At 59.4% G+C, this 11,995-nt stretch overlaps 5 protein-coding genes across 5 annotated transcripts; 2 read left to right on the top strand and 3 right to left on the bottom strand.

Moving 5' to 3' along the window:
* Window positions 1-2,074: 2,074 nt before the first annotated feature.
* Window positions 2,075-2,746, top strand: SPRG_16334 (hypothetical protein; the record flags this gene model as incomplete). Its single annotated transcript, XM_012355674.1, has 1 exon — window positions 2,075-2,746. One exon carries the CDS (start codon window positions 2,075-2,077, stop codon window positions 2,744-2,746), a length of 672 nt encoding a protein of 223 aa, XP_012211064.1.
* A 1,009-nt stretch (window positions 2,747-3,755) lies between these two features.
* On the bottom strand, window positions 3,756-5,147 carry SPRG_16333 (hypothetical protein). Its single transcript, XM_012355673.1, has one exon. The coding sequence runs from the start codon at window positions 5,121-5,123 to the stop codon at window positions 3,885-3,887; it is 1,239 nt and encodes a 412-aa protein (XP_012211063.1). The 5' UTR covers window positions 5,124-5,147; the 3' UTR covers window positions 3,756-3,884.
* A 1,404-nt stretch (window positions 5,148-6,551) lies between these two features.
* SPRG_16332 (hypothetical protein) lies at window positions 6,552-8,881 on the bottom strand (the record flags this gene model as incomplete). The annotated part of the gene is made up of 2 exons (XM_012355672.1): window positions 6,552-7,129; window positions 7,163-8,881. 2 exons carry the CDS (start codon window positions 8,879-8,881, stop codon window positions 6,617-6,619), a joined length of 2,232 nt encoding a protein of 743 aa, XP_012211062.1. The 3' UTR covers window positions 6,552-6,616.
* A 619-nt stretch (window positions 8,882-9,500) lies between these two features.
* SPRG_16331 (hypothetical protein) lies at window positions 9,501-10,244 on the bottom strand. Its single transcript, XM_012355671.1, has one exon. It carries the CDS (start codon window positions 10,237-10,239, stop codon window positions 9,526-9,528), a length of 714 nt encoding a protein of 237 aa, XP_012211061.1. The 5' UTR covers window positions 10,240-10,244; the 3' UTR covers window positions 9,501-9,525.
* Window positions 10,245-11,211: 967 nt separating this feature from the next.
* SPRG_16330 (hypothetical protein) lies at window positions 11,212-11,955 on the top strand. The gene is made up of 2 exons (XM_012355670.1): window positions 11,212-11,604; window positions 11,658-11,955. The coding sequence occupies exons 1-2, from the start codon at window positions 11,228-11,230 to the stop codon at window positions 11,890-11,892; spliced, it is 612 nt and encodes a 203-aa protein (XP_012211060.1). The 5' UTR covers window positions 11,212-11,227; the 3' UTR covers window positions 11,893-11,955.
* Window positions 11,956-11,995: the final 40 nt, after the last annotated feature.

The raw sequence follows: 11,995 nt of genomic DNA, 5'->3' as shown, positions 1-11,995 counted from the left end.
TGCAGAATGAAGTCGGTTGTGCGAATATGGCCAAACGCAGAGGTATGAATGAAAAAAGACGACGGTTCACCGTGAAGGCGCAACACGCCAACGGTCCGCGACACCGCACGACCAACTGCTGTGGCACAACGCATTTCTCGAGTACGCCGACGCGCTGCGCCCGCTGACGACAAGCTATGCGACGACTCACGCACGCAACATGGCACGCGCCGGATTTACCCACGCCTCGCACCTCTGGGACGCATGCAGGACGTTTGATACCTTCGCCACCAGCGTACGCGCCAAGTGCGCCGCGCTGGAGCCCGCAGTGCGCCCACCTACCAAAGCCTGGCTCCGTTCGGTGGGGCGCGCGACCGACTGCCTCGCCCCTGCTACACCATAGGCCGTCCGCGTGGCGCGTGTGCTTTGCCAGCACGGTGATGCCGCTGGCTACGGCTACGACTCGCCACGCTTGTCGACGCCGACACGACGTCGCGGCCCAGTGCCTCCTCCCTACGAGATATCTGCAACTCCCCGACGACCACTATGCCACGCCGGCCATGGTGGATGCAGCAGTCAAGTACCGCCAACCCGAGCGCATCCTGCCGAGATACGCTGATTCCATGTACCGTGTGGTGCTTGGCGCCGTCGCGATCCGCTCCCGGCTCTACTTTCTGGCCAATGACGCCCAAGTCTGTTCTGTCTGCGGCGACCTCGAGACGTACGACCATCTTCTGCTTCATTGCGAATTTGTGACTGCCGTGTGGGCGGTCTATCAGCCACTCGTCGACGCCCTCGAGCTCGAACCTTCCACGACGCTTTCCGCGCTCCTCTTTGAACCGCTGGTGACAGCCCAACGCTACCGTCGGCGTGCCGTGGCCATGATGTGGCCGATCCTCCGCGCGTGCATGCTCCACACCGTCTGGCTTGCCCGCAACGACCGCGTATTTCGGCCCAAGGCGCCCCTCGTGACGCCTGAGGCCGCTGCCCATCGAGCCGCGTTCTTGACCAGGCTGCACATCCAACACTTGCTGCTGAACACTCTAGCATTGTGCCTCGTCCCCCCTCGTCCAAGAGCCCGAGCAGCCTGCTCTTCGTCGGCTTCTCCGGCTCCTCGCCCAACACGAGTGGCCGCGACTTCACCTCGTCCCGCGGATCGCGCTCCTGCCTCCGCATCCCTAAATCAAGTTCCTCAACACAACGAAGAAAGTCCGACAATTCTATTTAGCATATTGTAATAGACGACCCACTTCAACAACAACAACCAAGTGAGCTAAGTAAGGACTGTACAAATCCGCAAACGCAGATGCATGAATGACGAAAGACGATGGTGGGAAGCCGTTTGCGTCCATCGCACGCCATAAGCACGGTCAGTGCGCCTGTATTGAGAGCCAAGGCGGCAAGCGGAGATGCAGCGCGCAGCAGTTGCGCGAAGTGCAATGTGGTGCGCCACGCTGTTTCAGACCATAGCCTCGACAGGCTCTGTCCTGCGATCTGGTCACACATGGGACATACTGTCGAGTACCACGAAGCTAGTGGCGAGCGCACTTGAACCCAGCGCGTTGGCTGCAAGACAGGCCGAGATGCGTCGCTTGTCCCATGTAGTACGCCGGCGCAACCCTGCGAATGGCCGATGACGACACGCTTGCCGTTGGCATGCCTATCAAATCTGGTCACCGTGGGAGCGATGTCCCAGCGCCAAAGCAATGGCACTTGCTTGGTTTGCTTGTTCGTGTCGTACTGGAGGCTGTGGCGTCAAAGGTCAAAACTGCTTCGTTTCTAGAGCAAGCGAGGAGTTTTGGGAGCCGTGAGAGGACGAGACGCCGAGATACCTCCGCGTCGTAGAGACGTCCGAGACACGACGAGAGCACACAACGCGCGATCGAGACGCAGAGAGACGCGTGGGATCGCGTCCTTGCGAGCCGCACGATGTGCACCAGTTGGCGTGGACGCGTATGTGTATCTGATCACTGGTTTGCTCTGTCGCATGCGGTGGATATTACGGTTTGGAAAAGCAATCGATCGAGGCCTGTCGCTGCGCCTCGTTGGCGATAAGCCTCTCGACTCACTTTTCGATTTGCCTTTTCTCATTCCCATGGTGGCTTCCATCTATTCGACCCTTCTCGCCGCCGCGTGCGCTGCCTCGACTGTCGTGTCTCTGAGCGCGCCGACGGACTGCCCCATCACGGTGTGCCCGATGTACTACCAGCCCGTGTGCGGCTCGGACCGCGTGACGTACTCCAACAAGTGCGAGCTCGAGGTTGCGGCGTGCAAGACCCCGGGTCTCATTATGGCCAACGCGACGGTGTGCGGATGGGAGGCGGCCGAGTGCCCGCGCTACTGCCTCGAGATCTACCGCCCCGTGTGCGGCTCGGACGGCAAGACGTACTCGAACGAGTGCGAGCTCAACATTGCCGCGTGCAAGAACCCGTCGCTGACGCGCGTGCGCGACGGCCCGTGCAAGCTCCCGACGCCGACGCCCAAGCCAGCGTGTCCGGACGCTTGCCACAAGATGTACGAGCCCGTGTGCGGCTCCAACTGGGTCACGTACGCCAACAAGTGCCTCCTCGAAGCCGCCCAGTGCCGCAACCCGAGCATTCTGCTCGCAGCGACCGGCGACTGCAAGTGCAACTACGCGTGCATGCGCAGTTACGACCCGATCTGCGCGTCCGACAAGCGCACGTACAGCAACTGGTGTGAGTTCAGCAAGGCCGTGTGCAAGCAGCCCGAGCTCACGTTCCGCAGCATCGGCGTCTGCAAGAAGTAGTCGGCAGACTCGAGGACTACCGACGAGCGTCGTCTCGATGAATAATTCATACTGCATGTTGTTTCTTTCAAGCGTGGGGTGCGTGGGAGGGGACATAAGGCAAATTGGCGACGAACAATGAGATCAACCACGTTGGCATCTACCGGGTGGACATCGGTGTGCCATCAGGTAGTTGGTAGAGCTGCGTTCGAGTCGCGGCAGGTCTCCCCACGTTACTTGAAGGCTGCATGCGTACCAGTATATTAAGGGACTTGACGAGTATTTCGTCTCTCTACTGGTTTTTGCACAGTACTTCATACGAACCTTGGCATTTGTCATCATTTGTGCAGGCCATGCGAGGGGCTTGTATTGGTGCCCGCTCGAGTCTCAAGATACAAGGATGTGTAGTTGGGTATATAAATGATAGATAGATGCTAGATCCCACTCGAATACTACTCATAGCTAGAGGAGCTGCGGCCGGGCCGTCAACGATTGCTTGGGTTCAACAAGCCATCGCTTCGATCCCATTTGCCGCAGGCTGCAAACAACCTTCTGAATTCAACGGATGCATATCAACATGCTTCTCATGCTGGCTCGCTCGGCAGGTGGCGGCCGCTCGTTCTTCAAGTACAAGCAAGCGATTCAGTGATGGCGGCTCCTCTGACCAAAGACGCTGCATCTGCTTTTCGTCATGCGGCTCAAGGGAAACCAAGATGGCATGCGTCTTAATAGCAATGCCTCGAGCGGTGTATACCAGGTATATAAAGTGTATACATGGAGTATCAGGTTGACGGTCCGCCACTTGGTCGTCAACCTGGTCGCCGCATGGTGACGCGCCGATCTGCACGCGGGAGCCGGTCCTTCGAAACACTCGGTCGCTGGATCGTTGCGCGGTGTCACGCTGCCACGTCACGACCGCCGATCCACCGAATGCTTGCATCACCACGTCGTCGTTAGTCAACCTAGAAGAGCAACGAGGATGTGCCGACTGCTCCTTGCCGGTGCTTTCATTCTAGTACATGACAGCAACCAAGATACAAACTAAACCTAATCTTTGTTGCGCATTATGAGACCACCGTGTGTCTGTCCCGACTACTTGGGTCCGTGCGAGTCGTCTATGGTACATACGCTGTGCTTTTTCGGGGCCATGTCGACGAGCTCATGCGAGCAAACCGGCGCGTTGCAGCGCGCGGTGGGCTCCACAAGCATGCTTCTTCAATCGAGGGTCGACAATGGATTCCCATTCTTGGATGAGCGCCAAGACGGCGCTCGCGCCGTCGGCGTTTGCGAGCTCCTCGTAGTACAAGGGGCAGAGGATCTCGAGGATGTGCAGGCTTTCACGCTGCAAGTCCGAGGCAACCTCGGCGCCGCCGGCCGCCATCGTCATGATGACTTGCCACCCGTCGCAGTTGATGAACGCGCGACGGCACTCCGGGTCGTCGCAGAGCCGCGCAAGCGCAAACGACGTGCACTGGACAATCTTCTTGTCCGAGGATGTCGTGAGGCGCACGAGGTGGGGCACCAGCGCGGCCATAATGTCCTTGTACTGCGGCGTCGTCGCCAGCGAGATGCTGGCTAGCACGCCCTGGAGCTGCACGTCGCTGTGCTTGCTCGTCAGCATCTCTTGGAGAGACCGCACCGCGTCCTTGACGTGGAGGTCCGTGGGCGACGCGGTGGTCGACGGCACGGTCAGCGGCGCCGGGCGCTTGTGCTTGAGCGGCTTGGTCGCTCCTTGACCACTGAGGAGTTGCTGCTTCTTACACGCGTCGACGGCCTCGCCGTACATGTCCATCATGCTTACAATGTCGCCGTCCCGGCGTTGGAACTCGACCACAAGCTCGGCGCCGGCCTTGAACAACGTCACGTTCAGCTGGACGCGGCTCGCGCCGACCACGCGCGAGACCTTCCACTTGCCCTTCTCGGCCTTAAAGACAAAGTCGGCGCCCATATCCATGAGCTTCTGGCCGATCGTCATGCAGAGGCGCTGAAGGCTCGTAGGTTTGACGTGAAAGTGCGAGTGCATCTCGAGGCGGAACGGCGGCGGTGGCAGCGCTTTCGGCATCGTCTTAGCATAGTTGGTCGGGTCGACCATCGCGATGCGCGGCTCCGACGGCGTATGGGCCTGGCGCGGCTTGGCGCGGGCGCTAAACGGCGCCGGCGCCGCCATCGTGAACGCGGGCGCTTGGTGCATGTGGCCAAGACCCGGGCCAAACTGCTGCGGCATGGCCATGGCCGCGATCGACCGGTACTCGATCTTGTCGTCCGCTTCGTCGAGGACGCTTGGCACATGCAGCCGCGCTGGCGACGTCGTCTTGACCTCGTCCTTGGCTTCCTCCTCCTCCTGCTTCTTCTTCTTCATCTGCTCGTCGGCGTCCGTCGTCGCGTCCCGGCGGTCCATCGTGCAGTCGTAGGTTGCAAAATCCAAAATGGCCATACAAGCCGCGAGGTTCATTTCTACACCGTGACGCCATACAAATCGCCAGTCTAAGCGCTGGCCACTGGCCGTCTGCTTTTTCACCACGTTTGATTGGCCAAAAAAGCGTTTCTTATCCAACTGGCTGGAATCATATTTTTCGACGGAACGTTCGTCGCGCCTTCCGGTCCCGTGCGTCCACGGATTCCACTGTGCAAGTGTATACCATACAAACATACAGTGTAGCGGTCCGAGACGACGGCATCCGCCAAGCAAGTGCGCGCGTCGTCGCGCCCGCCAATGCTAAACGCACGCAACCCAACCCACTGTTGTCGTCGTCGTCGTCGTCGTCGTTGGCGGCGACGTTGCCTCGCGAGCGGCTACCCGACACTATCGGATCGTCCGACTAGAACTCGAGTCGAAATGCCAGCTTAGAGTCCCTATGTACATTTTGTAGCGTGTGACGCGCTGGGCACTTGCACTCGCTCTTGCTTCCCTCACGCCGTGACAACACGAGTGCTGAAGTTCCCGCGAGCCACACGGTGTAGGCAGCAGTGGCAGATAGCCAGATGCACAAAACGTGCAACCTGCCCCATGTGTGTGCTAGACGCGCACCAACGACCCTCGTCTCGGGCAGCGTGTGGCGTCCACAAAGTAGGTGATGAGCCACTCTTTCCCGCGGCTTGGTTGGGTGCAGTGCGCAACCCAACCGTTGTATGGCGCCCCTCATGGCGACGACACGCGATGCGGCGTGGTCGCGTGGTCGCGTTGGCGCCAAGTTGCGTGATATTAGTCGATCGCAGGCGCGAAACGCTCGCCGTTTCTATATTGCCGTTTGGCAGACAGGCGGGCGCCAGCGCTTCGAAAAGAAGAGCCGTTCTTCTTCCCACGACAACGGTGGCGCAGCCACCCGCTTCGGGTGGTCGTGGCTTTAGGAGGATCTTCCGGTACCTGTGTGAGTCGATCCAGAGAGTGGACTTCTCCGCTTCTCCGCTTCTGCGCGTCTTCCGCCGTCGACGACAGAGAACTGCGACCAAGCGGCGAGTACGTGGCACGCGTACAGCGCGAGGCTGCCATCTTGTAATGCCATTGTGCCGGTACAAATGGTCGCCCATCGCCCTCGCCGTGCCTACCGCCGGAGCGGGATCGGGTTGAGTGCGCGACAGCGGGCTACTTCAACCACACAAAACCAACGGTCCACAGCGATCATATCGCAGCACAGCACGATGTGGTAAAGATGTGGCCGCCGCTGGTTCCACCACCAATATGCACATCATTTTGAGTGCACTCGAGGCGCAGGTACACATCCCTTGCCCTATCGGCCCCGAAATACAGGGCAATCCTGTCGCCATTTCATCCTCCGTCTTTGCATCATTTTGCATCGACATGATGACGTTGAACGCGTCGCCAGAGACTTTGAGGTAGACAGTATTGGTTGGTACATACTGTATGTGCCAACTGTAAAATCGTGCGACCGACTAGGCTGGGGCGACGAGTGCATCCGTTTCGAGGCGCGTTGCGTACGATGCAAGAATCTCGGCAGCGACCGCGAGCTTGGGCGACTCTGGGACTTCGTCGCACTGGAAGAGGAGCGTCTGGAGGCAGAGATTTTCGTTGTGGATCTGGTTGTTCTCTTGGGTCTCGCGCCAGTCCGGATCAAACTGCGGAAACTGGGGCCCGACGCCCGAGAAGCCGAGCGCGTGCACCAGCTTCGACCAGATCTCCCGAAAGAGGAGCCCGATGGCACCAAAGTCCAGGTGCAGATAGTGGGCCCACTCGGCGTCCATCGTGCGCCGAAGGTCGTGCATCGCCGGCAGCTTCTCGTTGCGCATCGCCGGCGCCTCCATGTACGTGGCGAGTCGGTACGCGCGGCTGAGGTGCTCGGGCTCGGTCACATTGAGCGTCCGGCCTTTCCGCTGCATCTTGGCATGCGCCTTCTGAAACTTGCTCCGGCGGTCCTTGCTGTCGCGGTGCGCCGTCCTGGCGTCCACCTCGCTGGCGTCGTTGCGGAAGCTCGCGGCCACGACGGGCGCGTCTTTGGCCTCGTAGCCCCACGCGATGAGGTGCGCCTTGAGAAACCCACCGGGCGCGTTCGGGCGACTGCCCGCCCACACCGACTTGCCTTGTTCAAAGAGGTCGGCGAGCATCTCGAGCACTGGAATGTGCGCAATGCGATCGCGGCAACGGAGCGCGTTGTAGAGGTGCAGCACCAGCCGGCCTTGGCCAATGTCGTCGAGGAGGTAGATGCCCGTGTCCAGGCCCAGCGTCATCGTCGTCATGAGCACATGCTGGCCGGCCATCCACGGGTTGAGCCACGCACGCGCGACCTCCTTCTCGGAAAAGCCAGGGTACGTGGTCGCAATGCGCAGCGTGTTGCCGAGCCACGCCGTCGTGATGTCGAGGTTGCGGGTCGTGTGCGGCGGCGAGTACAGCTCGCCGGGCTTCGTCTTGAACGTCAGGAGGTGCTGGAGCACACGGCGCATCACGTCCGTTGCATAGGCGCCGACGCTGGCCACGGTGACCGTCTCGGAGGATGGTCCCTGAACCGCTAGAATCGACTCGAGAAGACACTGCGCCGCAAACACAAAGGGCAGCGTCACCACTTGCGTCGTCTCGTACTCCTTGACGAGCTTGTGGAACGGCATAAAGTCGTCTTGGTGGTCAATCTTGAACGCGCGCTCGTCGAGCACTTGATGCAAGAGCGGCGGCAGCACATCGGCCATGAGCGTCTGGAACAAGGCCTTGCGCGTCGGCGCAGACGCTACAGCCTCGTCCCAGGTAGGGCCAAAGAACCCATCCCGGCAAATGAGCCGCGTTCCTGGCTGAATCGCATCCAAGAGACCCACAAGCAGCAGATGCAAGTCGAGGAGGTCGTCGTTCGCGTCGTCTTCGTCCTCGTCGAGGTGGTTCGTGTAGAAGAGCGCCGAGCCGCGGTTCACGACATCGATCCGCATGACGCTTTGGAGCACCGAGTCGGCCTCCGAGAAGGAGACCTTGAGCTTTTGCATGACCACGCGGCAAGTGTCGTCGTACTTGCGGGGCACGGCCGCACGGCGCGAGAGCACGATGACCTCGACCACGCGCTCGAGCGGCACGTTGTACTGGAGCGTGACCGGCTCGAGCATGCCGTGGTCGCCGAGCAGCACGGCGATCTCGTCCAGCGACTTGAGGTACGGGTGTTCGACCTGGAGCTCGCTTGAAAGGGTGCCGACGAGCTTGACGCAGGCGTTGGTGACCGCGGTCGCCGCGACTAGCGTCGTGTCGCCCTGCTTGAACGCACGCCACACGGCCTTGACTTCGCCCATGAGCTCGTCCATGTCCGAGACAAAGCACCACGCGCGGAACTTTTCGGCTTCGATGCGCGCGAGGAGCTTGGCACGCGTCGCCTCGGCCCGCGTCGGCTCGACGGGCGGGACGAACGCTGCGACGTCAAACGCTGGCATGTCGGGCGCGTCGGTATCGTCTTCGTCGTCCTCGACAGAGAGCGCGCCAAACGTGTTGGAGAGGTTCGTGGCGTCGACGACGGGCGCCGCAGTCGACGGCTGACGGACCTCGACCAACGGCTCGAGCTTGGCCTTGATCGCGCGAAGGAGGTCGAGGAAGTGCACATGGCCCTCGTCCGGCGCTGCAACCGCTTCGCTTGCGAGCCATCGGAGGCGGATGCTGCGCGTGAGCTGGCGCATGATGCTCGCCGGAACCGGCATCGCTTTGTCTGCAACCTTGATGGCCGCCGCCCAGATCATCGGCGTCGTCCACTCGCCTGCGCTCGCCTTGCTCGCCTTCTTGGCCTTGCCAGATGACGAGCGCTTGAGCCACGCAACGACCGCGTTCGTTGCCGTCTTGTACCGATACCACCGACCACACTCGCTATGACGCCCCATACTTGCTCACGCCTGGCAATGCAGCCCGGTTGCAACTGGCAGCAATCTCGTCCAGACAGTTGGCCTTAAATATGGGCTTTCGGGTCTAATTAGGTGTGATGACGGCGGGTTTTGGATCCTAATTAGGTTAAAAAGGCCTCCAAGGTGGATGACCAGCTTGGTCACGCCGAGGCAGCTCGCCATACAAGAACCCGTGCGTCGACTTGGCGTACCGTTCAGAACTAGTACGCAGACACACCGTCCGAACGTGCTCTAGCAAAGGTCGCTACATAGCTGAGAGCGATGTTGTCTCTGTGGCCTTGGCACTCGATCGAGCTCACCACACGCCACGCCGATGGTCCGGTGGCGAGCGACGATTGGCAGGCTCCTGTACTCGATCACGTCGTTCCCATGAGCTACAGCATGTAATAACTACGTAGGTCATGCATGCTATTACACTATGGTGACTATACATTGAATAGAAGACACATACAATCCTACAATTTCACAGGACGCCGACTGTCGCCTTAGCAGGCGCTGGCGACCTTGGTCGAGTAATTTGCATGCGGCGCGTCGGTCTCGTCGGACAAAAGCACCGTGGCTTCCTCGTCTTCGCCGTCTTCGTGGGTCGAGATGTACCGGAAGGTCCAGTACCCAAGAGAAGCCATGAGCGTGATGCCAATGAACGGCGAGATGAGGACGATCGTGCTCACAGAGAGGAGGTAGATGAGCACGATGCGGAAGATCGCATCCGTGATCATGAACGTGCCCCAGACGATGCAGAGGAAGCGGGAGACTTCGCGCACCTTTGGGTTGGCCCACTTGGCGTCCATTTCTTCTTTCGACTTGTCGGTGATTTGGCGCCGGAGGCTAAAGAAGAGGTCTTCCTTCCACGTCAGCGACAAAAAGTGCATCGAGCCAAAGAAGATCGTCGTGCACGAGTCCTTGGCCATGAGCACGCGCGGGTCCGTTGTCAGCGACAGCAACACCAATGAGAAGATCATCGAGAAGATCTGCATGAACGAGACAAGGTCCTTCCGGTTGTGGGCAAAGATCTCGTAGACGGTCTTGAGCATCGGCGGCACGCCCGAGAGCGCCACCGCGTAGATCTCGGACGTGTGCGCCTTCATGTAGTTGTAGATGCCAATCGGCATCGCAATGTTGATGGCGACGATGCCAATGATGTGCCACGTGCGCTCAGCATGCGACTTGGTCGGTGGAGCTTGCGTCGGCGACTTCATTTTGGACATTGAGTCGGGTGTGAAAAGGCAAACAGACCAGCACTCTTTACGAATGTAGGTCGCTCAATCCGGTCTCGTTGAAGGGGCACTCCTTTGAAACACCATCTGGTACGTTGCCAAACACGAATTTGCAAGCCAACATAATCGTAGGTTCCTTTTGAGCAATAAAAGTAAATAGCAAAGAGGGAATTTCCATGTGACGCCCATGTTCACGTCACGCTCCAGTCATTGACAGGGATCATGCGACGAAGTTTGAGACCATAAACATCGAAGCACGCGGGAGTGGACACCGTCGATGGCGCCGAAATCGAAGTTGGCTGATGCAAAGGGTAGTAAGCACCGTCGTGCACGGCGCGTTACCCAATTCAAGACGCGACGTAGAGCCACTTTGGAGGCCCGCAACTCAGATGGCTCTGGATTACGAAGGGCTTCAAGAATCGACAAACCCTTTCATCAATTTTGTAGCTCCCAAGTGCATAATACAATGTAGTCCATGCAAGCCCACTTGCTCGTGAGCTCTCAGTACTTATAAAACTGCATCAATTCGCCGTCGCATCCTGCAGGAGCGCCGTCAATTGAACTCGAAACCACGTTAAGCTCGCGCATCAATGTAATAGGCTCCCACCGTAGCTACAATATACCACCAGCGCAGCGAACGTCGCACTCGTACTGGGTGGTTCCCATCCCCGGCATGGAACTATCGTCGGATGCTCGCGCCGGGAGCGTGTTTACTCGGTCGGCACGGGATCCTTCTCGAGTGCCCTTCCTCCTACTAAAGTACCTCGGCACAACGACGCATGGCTCGTATCAAGTACGCAGCCGCGAATTGCAAATGAACGTAGTAGCATTGGCGTAGCGTCATGCAAGAATACCTTGCACGCGTATTAGTATCTTTTATGGTTTGTATCTATCTTTCAAGTTGGGCCGGATCCTCCGGATAAAAATCCTGGGTGATTATCCGGCCCAAGTGCAATCTTGCGGCTTTGCGATGCCCAACCAAGTGTCCACGGCGGTCTTCTGGGATATGTTCTATGGCCGCACGGCGAGCCCGGACGAGTGGTATCTCTCGTTCGAGCACGACGCGATGAAGGCCATGGCGCCCGAGCTGACGGCGCTCGTCGACGGCGCGCTCATCCTGCACCTCGGCTGCGGCTGCTCGGCGATCGCAGAGACGCTTGCCGCCGCGACGGGCCGCCGCGTCGTGCTCGCCAACATGGACTTTTCGGGCATCGTGCTCCAGCAGCTCCAGGCCAAGGAGGCCGGCGCCGCAAACACGCTAGTGGAGTTTCAGCAGATGGACGCGCGCTACGTGTCGTACCGATCGGCGACCGTCGACTTCATCGTCGACAAGGGCACGCTCGACAGGTACTAGTGCCATGGCAACGTACAATGCGAAAGGAAGCTCACACTTTTCATAGCATTCTGTCGGACTCGACCAAGGTAGACGCCAACAGCCGCCTCGTCACGAGCGAGCTCTGCCGCGTGCTGCGATCTGGCGGCAAGGTGCTTAGCGTCTCGACATTTCGCAGCGAGCACCGGTTGCGCTGCTTGGCGCACCCGAGCTGGCGCGTCGAGTGCAAGGTGATTCCCACGACGCCGTACGAGTACCCAGACCAGCCCGAGTGTTATTTATATGTCATGACAAAGCTGTAATGCTACAGCGCGTCAACTGATTCTACTTGGTCTAATCAACACTCCGTCCGAGATACTACCCCCTGCTGATGGACGCCATATCGTCGAGTCGATTAGTACACTG

The sequence above is a fragment of the Saprolegnia parasitica genome, assembly GCF_000151545.1.
Source record: "Saprolegnia parasitica CBS 223.65 unplaced genomic scaffold supercont2.285, whole genome shotgun sequence".
NCBI lineage: Eukaryota > Oomycota > Saprolegniomycetes > Saprolegniales > Saprolegniaceae > Saprolegnia > Saprolegnia parasitica.
The sequence above is the reverse complement of the archived record's forward strand: the minus strand, read 5'-3'. Positions and strand labels throughout refer to the sequence as shown.

What these genes read in the sequence shown, in the direction of transcription:
- SPRG_16333 (XM_012355673.1), bottom strand. Translation starts at nt 5,123, where the DNA reads ATGGACCGCCGGGACGCGACGACGGACGCCGACGAGCAGATGAAGAAG.
- SPRG_16331 (XM_012355671.1), bottom strand. Translation starts at nt 10,239, where the DNA reads ATGAAGTCGCCGACGCAAGCTCCACCGACCAAGTCGCATGCTGAGCGC.
- SPRG_16330 (XM_012355670.1), top strand. Translation starts at nt 11,228, where the DNA reads ATGCCCAACCAAGTGTCCACGGCGGTCTTCTGGGATATGTTCTATGGC. An exon ending in GACAAGGGCACGCTCGACAG is followed by an intron (nt 11,605 to 11,657) that starts GTACTAGTGCCA and finishes CACTTTTCATAG; the next exon opens with CATTCTGTCGGACTCGACCA.